Raw genomic sequence first — 23,273 nt, 5'->3', positions numbered from 1 at the left:
CTGCTGCTTGTACCTGGCTTTTTCTTTTGGGCCACCAACCAGCTCCCAAACCATGACGCAGAGACTTACTAGTTATGAAGGCTTGGCCTAACTTAGGCTCATTTTTGCCTAGCTCTTTAACTTAAGCTGTTTCTCTTCAGCTACGTTTCACCTCGGGGCTTTTTACTTTTCTTTCCTCTGTGTGTCCTAATTTCACTGCTTCTTGTGTCTGTCTGGTGACTGCCTGGCTTCTGGCCAGGGCATGGTCCTCTCTTTCTCCCTTCTTCTCTCCTCTGCCTAGATTTCTCCCCCTACTCACTCCCTCTGCCACCAGCCCCGCCTGTCCCTCCCCTGCCTGGCTATTGACTGTTCAGCTTTTGATTAGACCTATCAGGTGCCTTAGGCAGGCAAGGTGAAACAGCAACACATCTTTAAACAATTAAACAGATGCAGCATAAACAAAAGTAACACATCTGTGCCTAGTTAAAGTAATACTCCACAACAGCTGCTCTCGAAGAAGATTCAGTTCTCAGCACCCACACGGTGGCCCACAGCTGTCCATAACTTCAGTTCTAGGGGAGCTGATGGCCTCTTCTGGAATTCTTGGGAACCAAGGATACACATGGTGCACGTAGTGAATGCAGGCAAACCACTCACACACATAAGTCAGTCAATTTTTTCTAAAGGAGTCATAGATAGAATGTGGGCCTTTGGGTTTGACTCTCTCTCTCTCTCCCTCCCTCTCTCTCTCTCTCTGTGAATTGTGTATGTGTTGTTGGCGGTTTTTGTTCTTTTTTGGGGGGCCTGCCACCCAGCTATCAAATAAATCACACACGGAGGCTTATTCTTAATTATGAATGCCTGACCTTAGCTTGGCTTAGTGTCTAGCCAGCTTTATTTAACTTAAATTATCCCGACAACCTTTTGCCTCTGGGCTTTTCCTCTTCTATTCCTGTATACCTTTCTTTGTTTCTTACTCCATGGCTGGATTTGTGGCTGTGTGGCTGTGTGGCTGTGTGGCTGTGTGGCTGTGTGGCTGTGTGGCTGTGTGGCTGGGTGGCTGGGTGGCTGGGTGGCTGGGTGGCTGGGTGGCTGGCCCTGGAGCCCTCTCCTTCTCAGGCTCCTAGCTCTCCAATCCCTCCTCCCAGATTTCTCCTTCTATTTATCCTCTCTGCCTGCCAGCCCCACCTATCCTTTCTCCTGCCTTGCTATTGGCCAGCTCTTTATTAGACCATCAGGTGTTTTAGACAGGCACAGAAACACAGGTCCACAGAGTTAAACAAATGCAATAACTGTGAATATTGTATAGACAAATGCACACTTACCATTCTGGCTAGACTATTGTCTACTTTAGCCCATGTCTCCCAAGGACAAGGATTTCTTCTTCTTCTTGCTCTCTCTTTTCATTTTTTAGTTTTTTGAGACAGGGTTTCTCTGTGTAGCCTTGCCTGTCCTGTAACTCTCTCTGTAGACCAGGCTAGCCTCGAACTCTGAGATCTGCATGCCTTTGCCTCCCAAGTCCTGGGATCAAAGGTGTGCAACACCACCACCCAGCTGCAATTAGCTTTCTTTACAGTTTCCTTCCTTCCTTCCTTTCTTTCTTTCTTTCTTTCTTTCTTTCTTTCTTTCTTTCTTTCTTTCTTTCTTTCTTTCTTTCTCTCTCTTTCTTTCTTTTTTTTTGAGGCAGGGTCTCACTAGCCTGGAACTCTCTATGCAGATCAGACTTGCTTCAAACTCACAGGGATCTGCCCTTCTCTTCCTCTTGAATGCTGGGATCTTCATATTTTCAATAATGTAAACACATCTAGGTCTAGGAATGTAGCATCTTGACTAGAATGCACTAGGTCCTGGATTCTGTCTCCAGCACTGCATAAAATCAGACATGGTAGCACAGGCCTGTACTGCCAGCACCTGAGAGGAAGAAGTGAATGGAGAGTCATCCTTAGTATGTAGTGAATTTGAGCCCAGCCCGGTCTGCCTGAGCATCTCTATGGATACATGGGAGGGAGTCCCACTCTGTCTTATACATAAGGGTGGAGTTAATGGGTGGAGGGCTCCAGGATCTCTTGCCATGTGCTAATTACCTTATAACCTAGATGCTTAATAACTTTTTTTTTCCTTTTTTTTGAGAATGAACCAAGGGCTTTCATGTACTGGGCAAGCACTCCATAGGGTCACACCCATCTCTTACTCTCTCACACAGGTGTGAGGTTGGCAGAGCCCTGCCTGGTGGTACTTGAACCTGCAGGCAGACTGCACTGGGAGGTGGGGGCGGGTGAGTTTAGTGGAAAGTTTCTCCACACCCACACCTGGTATCTGGGCTGGCTGGCCAGATCAGCACAGGATGGGGAGAAGATTAGATGCCACCTCTTAAGTGACAAGTCTTTCATCTTCATGGTGGCTAGACTCTTCAGCGCTGTTTTATGTAGTCCAGGCTGGCCTCTAATTTACTATATAGCAGAGGATGACCTTGAACTTGGGATCTTCCTGAGTTGGTTTTGGGGGGAGCACCACCATGTGGATTTTAGTCAGTGCTGGGGATGGACTCCAAAGCTTCCTGACCACCAAGCGAGCACTCTGCCATCTGGGCTACAGCACCCTTCCTTGTTTCTTTTACTTTTTGTTGTGTTTTGTTTTAAGACTAAGTCTCCGTTGTGCAGTCCTGGATGGCCTGGAACTTGCTATGTAGATCAGGCTGGCCTCAAAATCACAGGGATTCTTCTTTTGGTCGCTGTGCCTAGCTATATGTTTTTTGAAACAAGGTTTTTGCTTTTTTTTTTTTTTTTTTTTTCAAGACAGGGTTTCACTGTGTAATCCTGCCTGTCCTGTCCTTCGAACTCACAGAGATCCTCCTGCCTCCAGAGTGCTGGGATTAAAGCATGTGCCACCACTGCCTGACTTGAAACCTGGTCTTACTGTGTATCCCTGGATAGCCTGGAACTCATTATGTAGACAAAGCTGTCCTTGAAATCATGGTGATCCACCTCCTGAGTGCTGGGATCAAGAGCATATACCACATGTTTTGAGACACAACTTGATGTATCCCATGCTGACCTCAGTCTTTCATGTTGTTGAAGATGATCCTGACCCTTTATATTTCTTTTTAATTATTTTATGTGTATGCTGCTAGGTGTATTACCTGCATGCACACCTGTGCATCCTATGGGTGTGCTGCACAAGGAGGCCAGAAGAAGGTGTCGGATTCTCTAGGACTGGAGTTACAGTCAGTTGTGGGCCACCATGTGGTGCTGGGAATTGAACCCTGATGGTCTGGAGGAGCAGCCAGTGCTCTTAACTGCGGAGTCGTCTCTCCAGCCCTGACCTTAAACTTTTGATCTTTCTGCCTCCAACTTCCAAGGGTCAGGACGACCAGCCCAGTGCCTACCTACCTGTAATTCCTTATTAAACCGTTTAGCTGCAGACTGGAGAGACGGCTCAGTTGCTGCAGGCTAGGCTCACAACCAACAAGTGTCCGTTTGCTGATGGCTTTCAAATGCTGTGCCTTCGACGCATCGAAGCAAGCTGAGACCTTATGCTCTCACTCTGGAGACGCATTTAAACCTGGAAAGCCCTGGCCACTTTCAAAGGACTCCTGCCACAGCCCTCCACACACACACACACACACACACACACACACACACACACACACACCCCGCGCCCCCTCGCACGCCCGCCCGCCCCCCCCCCCCCCCCCCGTACAATAAAAGCCATTCCTTGGTGGGTGTAGTGGTGCTCACTGGTAATCGTGATACTCCAGAGGCTGAGGCAGGAGGATTGCCATGAGCTCAAGGTCTATTACAGAGTAGGCTACAGAGTTAAGATTCAATCCTTTTTTGTTTTGTTTTGTTTTTTTGAGACAAAGTTTCTCTTTGAAGCCCTGGCTGTCCTGGAAGTCGTGGGCAGTACAGGTTGGCCTGGAACCTAAAGATCTGCCTACCTTTGCCTCCCAAATGCTGGGATTAAAGGCATGCGCCGCCACTACCACCTGGTTTATGGTAACTTGTTAGGTGAATATCCCTGGAAGACCTGCCTTTTTTTTTTTTTTTTTTTTTTTTTTTTTTTTAAAAGGGAAACGGAGGTGGAGTGGATCTGGGGGAGGGGCAGGGGAGGGGCTAGGAGGACTGGAGGGAGGGGAAACTGCCATCAGGATGTAATGTATGAGAGAGGGGGAAAAAGAAAGTTGGTTAAGTTAAACCCAATGACTGGTGTCCCTACAAAGGGAAACCAGCTGTACTGGCTCCTTGAATTTCTGTGTAAGTCACCCAGTCTGTGATACTTGTCCACAGCTCGGCAGAAGAATACAGGATACCAATGTTTTAGTTTACATTTGCTGCTTGTTCATCCTGCACACTGTTTATTTTGTCTGAAATGCAAATGGATCTCCTCCTGCTGCTCCTGATAGCGAGCAGTCAACACACACTCCGTTGACCATAATCTCCTTCCATTCTAACCCGCAGCCTGATTCCTCTCAGCCGTTCTCCACTAGTCTGGTCTCCTATCTCCAGGTTCCTTTGGCTGGAGGGGAGCCTCTGCTGGTCCCCAGGCCGTGCCCTTTCCCCAGGGATTGCCTCTTCCACCTTTTGCTGTCTCCTCTGGGTGCAGGTTTTGGGTTTAAATGCCTAGTCCCTGGTGAGAACACCTTGAGATGGGAACTGGTCCTGAGCTAGAGATGCCAGCGCCTGGTGCTCAGAGCGGAGCCTTTTAGGTGGGTTGGGACAATGAATGGTCCGGGGTATTCATGCTGAGCACAGCTGGCCCGGGCTGGTATCCTGCGGCGAAAGGAAGCAGCGGAGCTGAGACTGCCGGTAGCCTGGGGTCCCCCGGCAGAGCGGCAGGATGCGTGGGGGAAGGGAGCTCCGGCCACCCCTCCCCCGGCTCGCGGTCCGAAGGAAGCAGAAGCAAGGCCTGCTCCAGGAGTCCCCGATCTGGGAACAGAAACTTTTCTGACGGAGGCTGTGGAGGAGAGGACGCATTAGACCTCTTGCCCCACCGCTAGTCCTTGAGCTCTCAGGAGAGTCCCTGCGTCCCAGTGAGCGGAGGGGGGGGGGAACCCCTGGCCCTCCCCTCGGGCTGGACATTGGAAGATTGGACTACTTCCCCCGCCGCACCCTTAGCACTTATCGCAGTGAGCCCCGCCCCATCCAGGCTTCCACTTGCAGGTGGGGCAGTTGGCGCAGCGCCCAGGCCGGGACAGCATCTGGGGGCCGGGGCACTGGAGAGGCCCCCATAGTGGACCTCTTTACCGGATCTCTGTCCCCTCCTGCGCCTTCTCCACCCTCCGAGGACCCTCGTTCGGGTTCGGTTATCGCCGTTCAGCCCCTGCTGTGCCTCCTAGGATCCCGGATCTCTCCTGCTCATCTCTACTACCCTGTGTCGGCTCCCTAGATCCTCGCCGGGTCCCTGTCCTCCTCCAGACCTCCAGGGCGGCCGGAGTCAGGGCCCCTTCGAGTGCCCCGGAGGTCCAGGCTGAACACGCCATGAGGCTGTGGGCGCTAGAGCTCCGGTTTCTGGCGCTTCTGCTGGTTCTTCTGCTGCAGCCTGTGCGCGCTCCGATTCCCAGGGCGCAGGACGTGAGCCTGGGCGTGGTGAGCTTCGGTCCGCTGGCTCCTGAGATCACAGAGAGCCTGTAAAAGGAAAGGTGCAGGGCGGACTCCTGGGTCTGAAGGAAAGAGCGGGCTGGATTCAAATGTCCTGAAGCTCTGGGGGCCCTGGATTACTGGCTCTTCTCTCTGGTGGTTTGGTGGCTGAGATTCGGAAGTGTGGAAAGGAGCTAAAATGGGAAACTGAGGCCTCACCTGCTACATCTATAAAGACTTGAAAAACTCAGAGCCGGGGGTTGGGGACCCTGGCCGTGTGTATAAGGGAGGTGGGTTCTATCATCCGGGGCTAGGAGCGTTGGCTCTGGATTCCCTAGAGGGTTGGTCTTTTCAAATAACGGTGAGAAAGGAACGCCCCATCCTGTTAGTGCTTCATGGTTCCTCTCCCGTGCCCTAGGACTGGCTGACTCGCTATGGCTACCTGCCGCCGGCAGATCCTACCCAAGCCCAGCTGCAGAGCCTTGCGAAGCTGCAGGATGCCATCAAAGTCATGCAGAGATTTGCCGGGCTGCCTGAGACAGGCCAAATGGGTAGGTAGCCCTGCACTACACGAGGCGGTCCTGCCTCAGTCGGTGACCCAGAGTCTTTAAACCGCAGGGAACGCCTGAATCACATAGAGATGCTGGGTCTCCTAGCCCAGACCTTGGAGGTCTGCGGGCATCCAGATAACCGGTTTTGGCTTTGTCAGCCTCCGCTGTTGCCACAGATCTGGCCCCCACTGCCTGGAGCTGACATTCTGAGGAAGGAAGAAACAGATCAATATGCAAAATTATTTCCGATGGTGCCATTCTGAAGAAGACCAAACGCTAAGAGCTAGTCTGGTTAGGGTAGGCCACTGATTTGTTTCTGGAGACAGTCTTGCTGTATAAGCACAGGTTGGCCTCGAACTCAAGATCCTCCCGCCTCAGCCTGAGCGCTGAAATTCCAGGTCTGTACCCACTGCCTCTAGCTGGGCAAGCTACTCTGAAAGATGTCATGTGAGCTTATAAGCTAAGATCACAAATAGGAGGACACAGCGACAGGGAAATGTGGGGGGAAATGGCCCAGTAACTTCAAAAGAACTGTGGCAGACACAGGTTTATCTGCCTGCCGTGCAAGGCAGGCCGGGGGGCTTAGGCAGGCGCCTGATTAGGTGACCTTGAAAGAGGTTTGTTCCACGGACAATAAGAAGCCAGGGAAGGAGGGCTCAGAGGAGGGAAGCAGCTTGATCTGACTTTCAGGTTTTTGTTGTTTGTTTTATTGTGGGGGTGGATATTCCTCTGTGTTGCTTAGGCTGGTTTTAAACATGTGGTCCTTCTGTTTCAACCTCCCCGAGTGGACAGACGGGAAACAGTGGCCATCATGCTCAGCTCTGGTTTGTCCTTCAGCATCTTTTGTCTGCCGTTGGAGAGTGGTGGGTGGATGGAGAACCAGGAGCCTTTTGCAGGGGGTGCTGGGAAGTAGAGGTGGGGATGTGGCCCAGAGTATATTTTGGAGGTAGAGCTGAGGGCTCTCATGTGCAGAGTGAAATAGAAAGGCAGAGGAGCTTGGAAAAAATTCCCCCTACTCTGCTCACCCGCAGCCTGGAACAGAGTGTGACATCACTATGTCCTTGGCTACGGTTTGCTATTGCTACCAGTGAGATGTGGTGTGACCTCGTTTGAAGGTGAGATGTCTCCTGGAAATGCGTAGAAAGGGGCTTTACAGATAGACCTAAGTTGAGAAGGGATGGTTAGCTGTTGCGGACTAAAGAGCCCTGCTGGTTTTCAGACTGTGATCAGCATCCCATGAGGCAGGGTGGTGGTGGGATGGTGGCGCACGTTTTTAGTCCTAGTGTTTGGGAGGCAGATAGAGGCGGATCTCTGAGTTCGAGTTCAAGGCCAGCCTGGTCTACAGAATGAGTTCCAGGACAGCCAGAGTTACACAGAGAAACTCTTAAAAAGCCGGTGTGTGTCAGGGGAGGGGGGACAACAAACAAGAACAACAACAAAAAGTGAGTGATGGGCAGCTTCCACGCGAGACGGCAGCCTTTTGGAGCTCTGGCCTTAAAGGGGAGGTGGTCCAGTTGGTTAAGCGTTTGCCTTGTAAGCATGAAGGCTTGCATTTGATCCCTAGAACCCAGCTGAAAAGGGGCCTGGTGGAATGCCTTGTCCTCCCAGCTCTGTGGAGGTAGGGATGCAGATCCTTGGGACTCACTGGCCAGTCCAACCTAGCTGGAGAGTTCTGCACCAAGTCAGAGATGCTGTCTCAAACACCCAAGATTATAGCAGGTGAAGAATGACATCCAAGGCTGGCCTCTGGTCTCCACAGTCACAGCTGCACGTGGACCCCTAGGCACACACAGATGCACGCCATTTCACCTTTGGAGTACCTTCCTTCAGGATCCACCCACTGGGGCTGGGGAAGTGGTACAAGAGACCCAGCTTAAGCCTCTAAGTGCCTCCTACAGTGGCCAGTCCACCCATGGTCAAGCAGAGAGAGTGCCTGGCTTAAGCTAGCTTTCACAGTGACTGGGTCCAGGCTTGAGGCATTAGCCAGTTTCTTTCTTTTTTAAAGACTCAGTTGTTTTTATTTTATGTGTTCGGGTATTTGGCCTGTGTATTATGTCTATGCATCATCGAGGTCAGAAGAGGGTGTCGGGTCCCCTGAAATTGGAGTGACAGACTATTGTGAGCCACCACATGGGTGCTGAGACTTGAACTCAGGTCCTCTAGAAGAACAGCCAGTGGCTTTAACTGTTGAGCTAACTGTTCAGCTCCATTCAGCCAATTTCTTAATTATTTGGTACCATGATGACAGACTGTCCTGTTACTCACCATGCCTGTCTCCACAGACCCAGTAACGATAGCCACCATGCACAAACCCCGCTGTTCCCTGCCTGATATTCTGGGGCCTGCTGGGCTGGTCAGGCGGCGGCGGCGGCGACGCTATGCTCTGAGTGGCAGCGTGTGGAAGAAGCGCACCCTGACGTGGAGGTAGGTCTGGGTGCCTGTGCTTCCCCTTGGCCTGCTAACTTGTCTGGCTGGCCATTCCCTCCACAGCCCCTGGCTCTCCTCCTCTCTCCTCAGGATCCAGTCCTTCTCTCAGAACTCCCAGTTGAGCCAGCCGATGGTGCGGACCCTCATGAGCTATGCCCTGACTGTCTGGGCTGTTGAGTCAGGCCTTACCTTCCAGGAGGTGGATTCTCGGCACCAGGAGCCTGACATCCTTATCCACTTTTCCCGGGGCTACCACCAAGACAGTTACCCCTTTGATGGGCCTGGTGGCACCCTGGCTCATGCCTTCTTCCCTGGGGAGCACCCCATCTCTGGAGACACTCACTTTGACGATGAGGAGACCTGGACTTTTGGGTCAAAAGGTAAAAGTTTCCATCTTCAGAGTGGTCCCCTCTTCAGATCTGTCTGTGCTGAAGAACTGGGTTTATATTAATTGATTGATGAAAGCTAGGTCAGTCAGGGATTTCCCCAGAGGAGCTGGAGGTGTGCAGTACAGTGGTAATACTGCTTGTCCAGCATGTATGGGTTCAGAACACACACACACACACACACACACACACACACACACACACACACACACGTGCGCGCTGCATAGCATGGTAGCACACAGTTTTAATCCCAGCACTCAGGAGACAGTGGCAGGTGGATATCTGTGAATTTGAGGTTAGCCTGGTCTACATAGTGAGCCCAGCAGGGCTACATAGAGAGAGCTTGCATCCCAGACAAACAAAAAACTTTTTAAAAAGCTGATTAATTTTATGTGTATGGATGTTTTATCTGCCTGAATGTCTGTACCAGGTTCATTGCCTGGTGCCCTAGGAAGCCAGAAGAGGATATGGAACTGGCATTACATAACGGTGTGATCTACCATGTGGGTGCTGGGAATAGAACCTGGATCCTGTGGAAGAACAGCCAGTGCTCCCAATCACTAAACTACCTCTCTAGTCTCCAGCCCCTCCCCCACCCCTAAAAAATACTTAAAAAGAGGTTTTTGGTTTTGTTTTTTTGAGACTTGGTCTCACTGTTATAGCCCAGGCTGGCTTTGAGCTCACTATTTAGTCCAGGATGTCCTACAAGAGATTTACTTTAAGGAATTGGCGCATGGAGATTGTAGGAGTTAGCATGACCAAAATTTGTAAAGCAGGATGAAAACTCAAGCTAGATTTCTGTTACAGTCTTGAGATAGAATTTCTTCCCTCCTAGAACCCCCAGCGTTTGCGCGTAGGGCCTGGATGAATGTGGTCTGTCTGCTTTAGTGAGAGTAGATGGTAGTCAAATCTCTGAAAAACCTTCACAGCAACATCCACATGGGCACAACCAAATCAATCCAAAATTACCACTACAGAGGCCTTTCAAGTGCCCAGCTCAGGCAGTGGTGGTGCACACCTTTGATCAAGCACTAGGGAGGCAGAGGCAGGCAGATCTCTTTTGATTTCAAGGCCAGCCTGGTCTACAGATCGAGTTCCAGGGCAGCCAAGGCTACACACTGAAACCCTGTCTCAAAAGAGAGAGAGAAAAAAAAAAAAAGTGCCTTGTCAAGTGCCCAGCTCAGAGATGGACTGGTGTGAAAAACTCAAACACCTCTTTGTCCATCATTTATGCAGAAGAGTGACTGTCATTACTACGTACAGTGACGAGATAGCCAGAAATCCTAGCAGAGGAAGTTCTCAGCTTGAGTTTCCCGAGGAGGTGGCAGCCTAGTACTCTTGAGCAGAGGAGACTTCCTAGAAGTGGTGACTCTTTCTGTTTAAATACACACATGTGCCAGATGTGGTGGCACTGAGGGTAACAGCACATATCTGTAATCCCAGTGCTTGAGAAGCTGAGGCAGGAGGATTATGAAATTGAAACCAGCTGAAGATGTAGAGCGAGACTCCAGAGCTGGGCGTGGTGGTGCATGCCTTTAGTCCCAGCACTTGGGAGGCAGAGGCAGGTGGATCTCTGTGAGTTCGAGGCCAGCCTGGTCTACAGAGAGAGTTCCAGGACAGCCATGGCTACACAAAGAAACCCTGTCTTGAAAAACCAAATCAAAAAAGACTCCAACTCAAGACAAACATTTTATTTTTAAAAGACAAGGTTCCGAGCAGGTGTGATGTGCACACCTGGAATCCTAGTGCTTAGAAGGCTAAAGAAGGATTGTAGCAAGTTTGAGGCCAACCTGGGGCTACAGAGTGACCAAGTCTTGAACAAGACAACAAAGAGCGCTGAGTGCCAGGTGTCACAGGCCAGATGGACAAAGTCTTGTTCATCTGAGGTGCATAGGTATAGGGACATACAAGAACACACCAGCCAGTGAGATGGCTGAGTGCCATGTAGCCAGACTTGGGAGGAACCACTGAGGGGAGATATGGTCTGGAGCCTCCATGGCTGGAAAACCAAATTGTGGGTGGCTTCAGCGGGGATTGCACGGGCCGCAGGAATATATCATAAGAACTCAGCTGGTTATGGCAAAGCTACTACCTGAAGGGATCAAGGAATTCCTTCAGAGGAAGCCAAATTCCAAGGAGCTTTTCGTGTTATTTGGCTTGTTATAGATCAGCTGCATTCTGTTATGAAAATCATGTGTGCCTTCATAGTTTTCCCAATTGACTTTTCCCTAAGAAGGGCTAACAGTGTGGACCGATCACTCTCTGGACATACACATTCCAGGTGTTTGGAGAACAGCCTCAGGAAAGGCTTCCTTCCCCCCCAGCTCATCCATTTCTCCCCTTTCAGCACTGGAATCAGATATCTCCCTTAGCCACATTCAAGGACTAACAGAAACAACAGTGCACATGCAAGTCTCCTGATTTTAAGGTAAATTCCACACGGAGACACCGCCTAGGTCAGGTGGACCTTAAGTAATAGCTTTACACAATTTAGCTCAGACCCTCCTTTTCTTACAGCCTTACTAACTTTATAGACCTTTAACTCCTTACCTAACCACTTCTAGGAATATTTAGATAACCTTCTGCGCTGACAGCTATGGGCAGCCAGAACCCCAGTTCAAGCCTCCCTGTAATTATCATCATTGGCAGCATCCGGCCAGGTCCATCCCCAGAGGGATGAAAGTACCTTATCAGAGATACCTCTGTACTGTCTAAGAACAGACTCTAGTGTCCAAATTACCTGTTTGAGAAGGCCTGGCGGATGTGCCAATTAAGCTTAACTTCCTCCTTTCCCAAATCTTACCTCTAGTTCCAGATCTCCCTTTAACTATCACCAGAGGCATCTAGCTGTACACAGGCTGCCTAGCGACTGAGCACACTTTTCCCTACCCTGCAGAAAAGTGGCAGATAGCTTGGACAGATAAGAGTCCAAGGGATAAAAAAGCAGTTTTATTTTCAGAGAGGGAGGATAGAATTTAGAGGTATGAGGAGACAGAGGAAGAGAGGAGAGGAGAACTTGAGGACGGAGAACTGAGAGGGATAAGGAGGATTTTTGACCAGCGAGAACGTGTGAACGAGATGGAAGATGAGGAAGAGCCAGATGGGGAAGAACTAGCTGGGTAAGAATGAGATGAGAAGGACCTAGATGAGGCAGAATTAAGATGAGAGAATTAAGATAGAACTTAGAGGGAACAGTAGTTAAAGGTAGAAAGAAATCAGTCAAGAGAGGAGCCAGGCACGAGAACAGAACTGAGGCTGTGTAGACAGGATTTTATCTCAGAGGAATGAAGTAGACGGACTCAGAGCTTGGTGGACTTAGATTCATTTCCCGAAAACAATTCCTGCCCTTGGTCATTTTCTCTCCTGAGCCCCTGGGAAGTATAATGTTAAGGCTGGTCCTTCTAATATTACACAAGAAGGGATGATGTCACAGAGGAGAGTGGGCTCGAGATTACAAAGGGCTTTGGAAAGCAAGCAGATTGACCAACGGGATTTGGGAAACTATGGGAACACATCAAATAGTTTTGCATCCTAGAACTATTCCTGGATGCAGGGGGAGTGGACTGGAGGGAGAGTGGAGAGAGGTGAAGGGGGAGGGAGTGGCCAAAGAGTCCGGGTCAGAGAATGTGGGGACTGATGTGGAGGGGCAGATGGGAGCGAAGTCAGAACAGGTCCAGATTGCCATCCGACTAGACCCCTAGTGACAGGGAGGGTGAGGTGATGACGGGGCCAGGTTCAGTGGGGCATCCTAGAAGACTGCTTCTGTTTGTGTCCATGGGGAGGAAGCGGTGGGCTGCTGAGGCTGCTGAGTGTGGGTCAGGGTGTGTGTTGGCAGTGGGTTTGTGTTCTGTGTAGGCGGCAGGGAGGGTTAGCATCCTCTTTAGAGCTTGGACTCCCAATTCTGTTCTAGGTCAGGTTTCTTAGAAGTAGAGCTTCAGTTAGTAATTCTTTTCCTGCCCTCCCTCTCCCTCACTGAACTGTTCTTTTTTCTTTTTCTTTCTTTCTTTCTTTCTTTCTTTCTTTCTTTCTTTCTTTCTTTCTTTCTTTCTTTTTCTTTTTTTTTTTTTTTTTTTTTTTTTGGTTTTTCAAGACAGGGTTTCTCTGTGTAGTTTTGGTGCCTGTCCTGGATCTCGCTCTGTAGCCCAGGCTGGCCTCGAACTCACAGAGATCCGCCTGCCTCTGTCTCCTGAGTGCTGGGATTAAAGGCGTGCACCACCACCACCTGGCTTTCTTCCTTCCTTCCTTCCTTTCTTTCCCTTCCTTCTTTCCTTTCTTTCTTTCTTTCTTTCTTTCTTTCTTTCTTTCTTTCTTTCTTTCTTTCTTTCTTTCTTTCTTTTTTTGTATATTTTTCTCTTGTTTCCAGATAGAAATTTTGTTTCTTTGTCTTTGTTTTGTGAAGATTTTATTTATTTATTTCATGTAAATGAGCGCTCTATCTGCATGTACTCCTTTATTCCAGAAGATGGTTGTGAGCCACCATGTGGGTGCTGGGAATTGAATTCAGGACCTCTGGAAGAGCAGCCAGTATTCTTACCTGGTGAGCCATCTCTCCAGCCTCCTGTTTTTATTTTTATTTTTTTCTTGTTTGTTTTTTGTTTTGTTTCGTCTTTCAGAACAGGGTTTCTCTGTGTAGCCCTGGCTGTCCTGGAACTCACTAACAGAAATCTGCCAGCCTCTACCTCCTGAGTGCTGGGATTAAAGGTGTGTGCCACAACCAGCCAGCCAGATAGAAGTTCTTAAGTAAGGAGTTTCTCAAGGGAAATGGTTCTTGGGAGAAAGGGAAGCAGGAGGGGACAGAGCCGACCGTGGATGTGAGGCCAGCTTCTTCTCAGCTTTGTAGCAATCAGTCGTTTACTGCGCTAGGGTAGGATGGGGGGGGGATAGTTGGGTCTGGTGCCCAGGCTCTGTGGGGCACTGGCAGCCAGTCCCGGACTGTGACAGCAAAGCAGCATCCTGCAGCACTGTGAGGCTAGAGATGCAGGCCAGGAGCTTGTGCAGACCACAGAGCTGCACCTCCAGTGCATGCAGCTCAGCTTTGAGGCTGAGTCAGCTCCGGTTCCTCCCCTCATAACCAGTACAGATGACTCTGCCTTGTTGCTCTGTTTCCTCCGCTGAGAGATGAGGGGACAAGAGTCCCCGCTCGCCACGTGGCTTGTGGTCTTTTCGCTCGTGGGCACCCGTGCTCCTGACTGCATTGCCAGCTGCTCTCAGAGCTGAGCCTGGGGAGGGGTGGCGAGGGGCCAGGAAGAAAGTATAGAACGCAAAAGTCAAATACAGAGCAATGGAGAGACTGGACATTAAGAAGTGGGTGGCTGGGAAGAGAGATGGGGACCTGGGGGGGGGTACATGCCTATAATCCCAGTGTTTGGAGGCAAAGGCTGGGTGGTCGATACAAATGACCAGTTGGTGAATAATCTACACAAAGATCGAGGCCTGCAGACAAGAGATACTGTCTTGGAAAAACCCCCAAACCTAAAACAATGGAGGAGGGGAGGAAACAGGCTGCCAGATGATGAGCAGAAGTTCAGAGGAAGTGGTTAGACACAGCGACGCGGGGAACAAGTCCAGTAAGTCACATGGCCAGGATTTAGTTATGTGGGGACAAGTGACTTTTTTTTTTCCTCTTTGGTTTTGGTTTTTTGGAATAAGGTTTCTTGGTATAACAGCTCAGCTGTCCTAGAACTCGATTTGCAGACCAGGCTGGCCTCGAACTCACCACCACCACCTGGCTGACAAGTGACCTTTTGGTGCCTGCTTGCTTTCTGGGTGTGAGAAGAGTCCCAAACTGTAGAGTTAGGCGTGAGAAGAAGAGAGGAAGTGAGGACTCTTCAAACCACTGAGAACTTGGCTAAAGAGCAAGGCGGCCACTAGTGAGGCTGGGAGCCTGGACCAGTTGAAAGGGTGGCTCAGGATGAAGTGTTTTAAGCACTGGATCTCCCAGTGAGTCAACAGAAGGAGGATGTGGATGCCTAGATAGAAAGGGTGTGGGGGGGCACACCTTTCACCCCAGCACTTGGCAGACAGAAGCAGGCAGATGAGTTCAGACTAGCCTGGTCTACAGAGTTTATATACACTGTCTCAAAACTGAGAGTGGGGGCATGGATGCCTGGACAGAAAGAAAGAAAGAAATGAGCATGGACAGGAGACAAGAGGTGAACGTGGAGCCGAGAAGCTATCTGCCCGTGTGTACGTGTGTACCAGAAGTGACGTTACATTGCATTGCCTGCCTTTTCATTTTGTTTGGTTCTGGTGTTGTTTTTAAGATTCATTTTTGTTGTTTTTAGTGATGTGTATGTCCGTCTGTGTGTGGTGTGTGCATATGAGTGTGCAGGGACTAGAGGAAGGTACAGACTTCCTTGGACCTGGAGTTACGGGCAGGTGTGAGCCACTCGAGGTGGGGGCTGGGAGCCAAAGGGGGGCCTCTGGAAGAGCAGTAAACATTCCTAATAGCTGAGCCGTCCCTCCAGCCCTCTGGTTTTATTTTGTTTTTTATTAAGGGTCTCGAGTATCTCAGGCTGGCCTCAAACTTGCTAAGAATTACCTTGGACTCCTGCTCATTCTACCACCCTCTCTGTCACAGGCATGCACCGTCACGGCTTCTTGACGTTGCACTGGGAAGCCAACCCAGGACTCTGCATGCTAGGCAAGCTCTCTCCGGATTGAGTCCATCCCCAGCCCCGTCTGTCTTGATGAAATAGGAGGCACACTTGCCGCTGTGTCTGACAAGGTGGGGCTGAGTCCGGTCCATCTTTGAGGGGCTGTGGACCTAGAAGTTGAGAGGACCAAAGCAGCCACCTGCTAGGCCAAGGACAAGAAAGCCAGGTGGTGACAGGGACCCTGAACATTGTCCACCAGGGCTCTCACAGGGTTCGTTAGGGTGATTATGCAATTTTCTCCACCCGCCTAGCGTGAGAAAGGTGCAGGAAGGGGTTCAGGGCCCGGAAGGCCCATGTTGCCCCAAGAGAGGTGAGATAAGGAAGGAGAAAGAGAACACCCTGATTGAGACACCCAACTTCCTCTGATTTCTCAGTAAAAGGATTCAGAGCAATAAGATGACCTGCAGCCAACATGGAAGTTCAATTGTAGTTCGAACAGGTTCACCTGAAGACAGGACCTGGCAAAAGGCAGGGGCACAGCCGGGGCACTCACCTTCCGGCCTGGCTCCGCCTCTGACTTTTGGTGACTGAGAGATGGTTGCCCTTCCAGAGGTCCTGAGTTCAATTTCCTGCAACTACATGGTGGCGCTCAATCCTGTGTAATGAGATCTGGCGCCCTCTTGTGGCGTGCGGGTATACATGCAGGCAGAACACTGTATACATAATAATAAAAAATGATAGGAGATAGAAGTCTAAGATGAACCCAAGCCTAACATTTGCTGCTCTTAGAATTTACCTGGTATGCCAAGTATAGTGGCATATACTGAGGAGGTAGCGGCAGGAGGATTGAATCAAGATCAAGGCCTGCTCAGTCTGAATAGTGAATTAAAGTCCAGCCAGGGCTATAGAGTGGGACCCAGTCTCAAAAAAAAAAAAAAGTAGTTTTTTTGTTTTTCCTGTTATTTCACTGGTAGATTTGACAGGTAAGAGCAAGTTGCTTTTTTGCTCACCAGTTATATCTAAATATCTCACTTTCAGTATCATTAATACTGGTTAGAAACTATGAGGTGGAGCAACATTCAGAAACCTGGGCCTTGCTGACGGGCTGCCTGGCTGTTAACTGTCTTAGTGTCTTCCGGACAGGCCTTCTTAGCCGATGAAGTCAGAGATCGATGAAGCCAAGTATCCAGAGCTCTGGCCGGGCCTGGGTGGGATCCCCAGGGAAGAAGCTGTGGCGGGAAGAGGCGCCAGAGCAGCTGGCTGTGGTCTGGGAGTGTCTGTGTGGGAGCTCTGGTCCTCCCTGAGTTGGAGGAGGGCAGCAAGGTGGGGGTGGGGATGGGGTGGGGGGTGCGGGGTTGGCGAGGGCAGAGATGTGAGGGCTGGGAAATGGCCTGGAGATGTGGATCCAAGAACAGAAGGGATGGAAGAAAAGAAATGAAAGAGATCCTGGGGAGATGGAGGCAGGAAGAGGAGGTTGGGGCTTTTTTTTTCTTTTTTTTTCTTTTTTCTTTCTTTTTTTTGAGACATGGTCTCTCTATGTAGTCCTGGCTACATTTTAATTTGCTATGTAGGCCAGGCTGGCCTGTAACACACAGAGATTCTCCTGTCTCTGCCTCCTGAATGCTGAGAACAAAGGCCTACACCACCACACCCAGCAGTGGGGGATTTCTTTATTTCTTCCGATTATTTAAAAAGATTTTTAAAGCTTTATTTATTTATTTATTTACTTATTTATTTAATGTATGTGAGTGCTCTATCTGCACATACAGCTTTCTGCCAGCAGAGGACAGCATATTCCAATGTAGATGGTGGACAGCCGTTATGTGGGTGCTGGGAATTGAACCTGTGTCCTTCAGAAGAGCAGCCAGTGCTCTTAACTGCAGGTCCACCTTTCGAGCCCCAGTATTTGTTTATTTTTGTATATGACTGGTCTATCTACATGGTCACTTTTATTCTAGAAGAGGGCATCAGGGTGTGAGTCACCATGTGGTTGCTGGGAATTGAACTCACAACTTCCAGAAGAGCAGCTCTTAACCGATGATCCATGTCTCCAGTCCCCAGAGTAGGGATTTCTACCCACAGGCAGGAATTGGCAGGGGGTACTCCAGGTGCCGGGCACCCAGGCCTTCTGCACCCTAAGTCTCTATAATCAGTTTTCCCTCGGTGGGTGAGGGGCTCCGGCAGCGCAAGGACACCTTTCTTCTGACCTCTGGGCTTCTTGACCCCACAGCCCAGTGCCACAGCAAAAATATTTGCTGAATGGTTGAAGGAGCACAGGCGGGTGGTGCCGATCAGAAAGAGTCAGGGCAGAGGAGCTGGAGTCCACACCCCAGGGTCCCCTGGGTCTTCTTCCAGGACAGCAGACCCAATGCCTGTGCTCCCTTCCCAATGTGGGGTGGCCTTAGCTCCGCCCTCTGTCCTCTCTCCCCAGATGGCGAAGGAACCGACCTGTTTGCAGTAGCTGTTCATGAGTTTGGCCACGCCCTAGGCCTTGGCCACTCTTCTGCTCCCAACTCCATTATGAGACCCTTCTACCAGGGCCCGGTGGGTGACCCTGACAAATACCGCTTGTCCCAAGATGACCGTGATGGATTGCAGCAGCTCTATGGTATGGAAGGGAGACGCCAAACCACCCCAGGTGTAGCTTCCTTATGACCTGTACAGCAGGTCAGGGAACCCATATCTGTCTGCCTCTCCCACAGGGAAAGTGTCCCATACCCCGGGTGACAAGCCCACAAGGAAACCCCTGGCTTCCCCTCCACAGCCTCCAGCCTTGCCCCCTGACAGGTGAGTCCCCTGCCATTTGTGTGACCCTGGCTCGGGGTCCTCCATGGGAAGGGGCTGGAAGTGCTGGGCAGATGGTCAGTGTTGAAGAGCATTTGCTTTTCTCTGAGGACCCAGGTTCAGCTCCCAGAAACCACTTCAATCAGCCTGCTACCACCTGTCACTCCCACTCTGGAGAACACCTGTGGCCCTCTCGAACACCCACACACGTGGCACACACACATAAATAAAAATAAAAAATAATAATAATAAACACAGGGCTGGGGAGATGGCCGCTGGAGCAGAGCAATTGCCACCCAAGCATGAGGCTCTGAAATCACATTTGAGAAGGCCCCGGGAGAGCCAGAGCTGTGGGTCTGTAATCCCATGACTCAGGGAGGCAGAGACAAGCAGGTTCCTGGAGCTCATTGGCCAGCCAGCCTCACTGAGTCAATGAACTCCGGGTTCAACGAGAGAGCTTGTCTCAGAAAATAAGGTGGAAGCCAGGTGTGGTGCACACCTTTAATCTCAGCTCTCAGGAGGCAGAGACAGGTAGATCTCTGTGAGTTCAAGACCTGCCTGGTCTACATAGCAAGTTCCAGAATAGTGAGGGCTGCACAGAGAGACTCTGTTTCAAAAAACAAACCCAGACCCCAAAAACACAAGGTGAAAAGCAACCAGCGAAGACACACTGTCAACTTATGGCCTGCATACACACACACTTGCACATGCACCAGTACACACATACATACACACTTGCACATGCACCACTACACACATACACACGTGCACATGCATCAGTACACACACACATACACAATTGCACACACATCAGTACACACACACATACACACATGCACATACATCAGTACACACACACATACACACATGCACATACATCAGTACACACACACATACACACATGCACATAAATCAGTACACACATACACACGTGCACATACATCACTACACACACACATACACACGTTCACATACATCACTACACACACACATACACACGTGCACATACATCACTACACACACACATACACACGTGCACATGCATCAGTACACACACACATACACAATTGCACACACATCAGTACACACACACATACACACATGCACATACATCAGTACACACACACATACACACATGCACATACATCAGTACACACATACACACGTGCACATATATCACTACACACACACATACACACGTGCACATACATCACTACAACACAAGCACACAAAAGATGCGGATGGGAAGCATCCTTACCAGACTAGTCAAGATCAAGGACAGGGAAGCCTACCTCCTGTTCTCTCCTCATCATTCCCAGGCCCTCCACACCTGTGCCTGATCGCTGTGAGGGCAATTTTGATGCTATTGCCAACATCCGAGGGGAGATCTTCTTCTTCAAAGGTAAGTCACTTAGGATGACCCTTGGATCTGCATGACTGGCTTCTTTTACACTTCAGGTGACTCACCCAGGCTGCAAAGCTTCCTGGGAGGTGAGAATTTTGGTGTTAAAAAAGTGGAGTGGTGTGGGGGAGACATCCTGGGCAAGTGATAAAATGATGGCCATAGATCTGCTTGATATATACAGTGATTCTCCCCTGCCCAGCCACTCGCTGGGTTGGATAGAGGGAGGTCAGGGAAAGGACATGAACTCTTACTTTGTCACATCCCCAGGCCTTGTTCCCTTCTTCCCCTGCAGGCCCCTGGTTCTGGCGCCTCCAACCCTCAGGACAGCTGGTATCGCCCCGTCCAGCTCGGCTGCACCGCTTTTGGGAGGGGCTGCCCGAACACGTGAGGGTCATCCAGGCTGCTTATGCCCGGCCCCGAGATGGCCGAATCATCCTTTTCAGCGGTGGGTAGGGGTCATGGGTACCGGATAGGGCAGGTCTAAGAAGCGCCTCCCTGCTGCTCCACTACCAACATGCCTCCTTCCAGGCCCCCAGTTCTGGGTGTTCCAGGACCGGCAGCTGGAGGGCGCAGCGCGGCCACTGGTGGAGTTTGGGCTTCCCCCTGGAGAAGAAGTGGATGCTGTGTTCTCCTGGCCTCTCAATGGCAAGACGTACCTGATCCGAGGCCAGCAGTACTGGCGCTATGACGAGGAGGCCGCGCGCCTGGACCCTGGCTACCCACGTGCCCTGAGTCTCTGGGAGGGGGCGCCCCCGTCGCCAGACGATGTCACCATCAGCAACACAGGTGTGGGGAGCCCTGGGAGTCCTTGTCTACAAACTGCAGTCCCTGGGAGAGGGGAAGAAGGGGAAAACGGAGGGGCCGGGCCCGGGAGTGGGTGTGTAAAAGGAGCAGTGGCTTTGGGACAGGTCTGGACCATGGCTCTGAGGTGTCTCCTCCCCTACAGGTGACACCTACTTTTTCAAGGGCACCCATTTCTGGCGCTTTGCGAAGGGGAGTGTCAAATCTGAGTCGGATTCCCCCCAGCCCATGGGGCCCAAGTGGCTGGACTGCCCTGCCCCCAAATATGACCCTCAAATCCCCAACTCCCCGAAAACGACACCCAAAACTGGAACCTGTGATTGTCACTGCGAGCTCAATCAAGCCTCAGGGCAGCTCTTGGTGACCTTCCTGCTGCCCCTCCTGCCCTCACTGGCTGGATCTGTCTTTGCTTGCTGAAACATGGTGTCAGCTCCCTACCTCGAAAGGAGCAGGAGTCTCCCGCAACCCGACTTAGTGTGGGGTCGTGGGATCTGCGGGAACCTCACTGTTTGTTCCCTCGGAGCAGAGCCTCACTGTTCCCACAGGGGGACTCAGGCTCACAGAGCTGGGCGGATTCCTATCTGAAGACTGCGGACACCTCCGGGGTCCCCCAGCCTGCTTCCTGTTGGGGCTCAGGAGCTGTGGTCACAGTCAAGGATACCGACAGGGGGCGGTATTCACCCTTTCTCTCCACCGCCAAGAATGGCGCATTGCCGCTGCTACTGGTGTTAGGAACCCACCTGAACTGTGGATTGGACACTCAGTGCTCGCTCTATCCCGCGTCTCCTCAGACAGAGGCCACACCACGCCTGCCTCAGGTTGTGTGCTGCGTTCTGCTGTGCTGACCGGCTTCCTGGGAATGTGCTCTCCTCTGATTCTCCACAATTGGTCTACAGGGCACAGTGACTGTACTCTGACTAGATGGTTAAACAGGACCAGGACATTGAACTCCAGTGCCTCCTGTGGCCGCTGAATGTGTTCCTGAGCCTTCTGACCTTGTTGTACTCCATGTCCCTTGACAGTCACTGCCACAGGGTGGGGACAGAGACCAAGCATCAATACCTCCCCTAGGGTATGCTTCAAGTCCTGGTTGACATCAGTGTTGACATGGTGGGGTTTCTCCTGTGGCCCTGGTGATCTCAGTTCAGGTCACCCTCATCCCTGAACATAACCTGGGGGGAGGTGTCACCCTGAATTCAGGATATCTCAATTCAATTGGAAGGGATCCTAAGATGCCTGTCCCTGTCACCAACTGAAGTGACCATTGCTTCCTTCTTGAACAGCTTGGCTCCCATCTGCACAGTGCTGCTGGGAAGATGTGGACATGACTCTCTCAGCTATGGCTGTAGCAGCCTCCTCCTCTTCTGTCTTCTTCTAACATTGTAATTTTAGTGTGTCTGTAGAGATCTGTGCCTGTGAGGGCCTGTGCCAGTGGGGGCCTGTGGGTGCCAGTGGGGGCCTGTGTCTGTGGGGGCCTGACCTGAGGGGCCCTCACTTCTGGATCTTCTTGGACCTGGAGTGGTTGTTCAGCCTGGGTGGTGAGTGTAGACCTCAGATCCTCTATGACAATGGCATGAGCGTTAACCACTGAGTCACAGCTCTAGCCCCTGCCCTGGCCTTTTTATCACCCACCAGGTGCCCAGCTGTACAGGGTTAGGAGTGAAGAAAAACAACTTCCCCATATCCAGGAGCTAGATCATGGATTCTAGAATATTCCTCATCAGAATAAGTTCATGGGGATTTTTTTTCAAGACAGGGTTTCTCTGTGTAGCCCTGGCTGTCCTGGAACTCACTCTGTAGATCTGCCTGCCTCTGTCTCCGAAGTCCTGGGCTTGAAACACGTGCCAGCACCATCTCCTGGGAATTTAGAGTGCAGATCCCATCCCTCAGCCTGATCCTCATCCTGGTGTTGGGGCCAGGAACCTGCACTTTTATAAGTCAGGGCTAGGAGGCACAGTGAGCCTGAGGAGCAGATGCTGGTCTCCTCACAGTGCTGCCGTCCTTCTGGGGACCACCTCTTCTTGGGTTCTCCACGGGGCCAGGCTGATGACTGGGAGCCGTCTATGTCTCCCCCAGACTCTGTTCCACGGGAGAATGTCCCAGATGTCACGGGGATCTCTCCATTCTTGTTTTCTTGACGGAGTGAATCCATCCAGTCAAGAGGCACGGACTGATTGATTTGCTTATTGAGAAAGACCAAAGAACGAAGCTAGTGAGCAAAGCCCATGTCTACCCATGTGCTGGGAATAAAGGTGTGTGCCACCAACACCCAGCAAAACGTGGTTTCTCAAAATGCCCATCTTGTTAGGAGACAGGTTGTGATCTCATGTGTGTGTGTTTGCACAGGTACACGTGAGCCCACAGGCCTGTGTGGAAGTCAGAGGCCATCTGTGGGAGATATTTTTCCTTCCTTCCTGTAGATCCTGGGGTCAAACTCAGGCTGTCATCAGGCTCTGGGGCAGGCTCCTTACCTGCTGAGCCGTCTCACCAGCCTCCTCCACATTTTAACTCCATAACCATGAAGTTCACTTATTTGGCCTGTGGAATCTTAACACAGGTGTAACTCCTCTCCACCCTAACCCCCCCCCCTCGGGGACTTCCATTCACCCAGGGGAGAGCACACACACACACACACACACACACACACACACACACACACACGGCTTGAAATCCAATTTGGTGAAAGAATGAGTCCATGTGTGACTTGCATGATCATGGGCAACTCACAAACAGACTCACATCAGGAAACCTCACCCCTGGTCAGTTTT

General features: G+C 50.9%; 1 protein-coding gene and 1 long non-coding RNA gene across 2 annotated transcripts; one reads left to right on the top strand and one right to left on the bottom strand.

Annotated features, from left to right (window-relative positions):
- Positions 1–4,909: 4,909 nt before the first annotated feature.
- Positions 4,910–22,773, top strand: Mmp25 (matrix metallopeptidase 25). The gene is made up of 10 exons (XM_076577963.1): positions 4,910–5,564; positions 5,974–6,106; positions 8,389–8,530; positions 8,624–8,913; positions 17,947–18,123; positions 18,218–18,302; positions 19,619–19,701; positions 19,997–20,149; positions 20,233–20,490; positions 20,651–22,773. Exons 1-10 carry the CDS (start codon positions 5,457–5,459, stop codon positions 20,920–20,922), a joined length of 1,701 nt encoding a protein of 566 aa, XP_076434078.1. The 5' UTR covers positions 4,910–5,456; the 3' UTR covers positions 20,923–22,773.
- Positions 19,481–21,056, bottom strand: LOC143274532 (uncharacterized). The gene is made up of 3 exons (XR_013053169.1): positions 20,944–21,056; positions 20,361–20,532; positions 19,481–19,783 (listed from the first exon to the last, which is right to left on the bottom strand). It is a non-coding gene; the product is annotated as an uncharacterized LOC143274532 (long non-coding RNA).
- Positions 22,774–23,273: the final 500 nt, after the last annotated feature.

Source organism: Peromyscus maniculatus, chromosome 8 (genome assembly GCF_049852395.1).
Source record: "Peromyscus maniculatus bairdii isolate BWxNUB_F1_BW_parent chromosome 8, HU_Pman_BW_mat_3.1, whole genome shotgun sequence".
Lineage (NCBI taxonomy): Eukaryota > Metazoa > Chordata > Mammalia > Rodentia > Cricetidae > Peromyscus > Peromyscus maniculatus.
This window is presented reverse-complemented; position numbering and strand designations above follow the sequence as displayed.

Excerpts from the sequence above, each read along its gene's own strand:
- Mmp25 (XM_076577963.1), top strand. The coding sequence starts at position 5,457 with ATGAGGCTGTGGGCGCTAGAGCTCCGGTTTCTGGCGCTTCTGCTGGTT. Across the intron at positions 19,702-19,996 it reads GGAGATCTTCTTCTTCAAAG|GCCCCTGGTTCTGGCGCCTC; the intron begins GTAAGTCACTTA and ends CTTCCCCTGCAG. Across the intron at positions 20,491-20,650 it reads TGTCACCATCAGCAACACAG|GTGACACCTACTTTTTCAAG; the intron begins GTGTGGGGAGCC and ends CCTCCCCTACAG.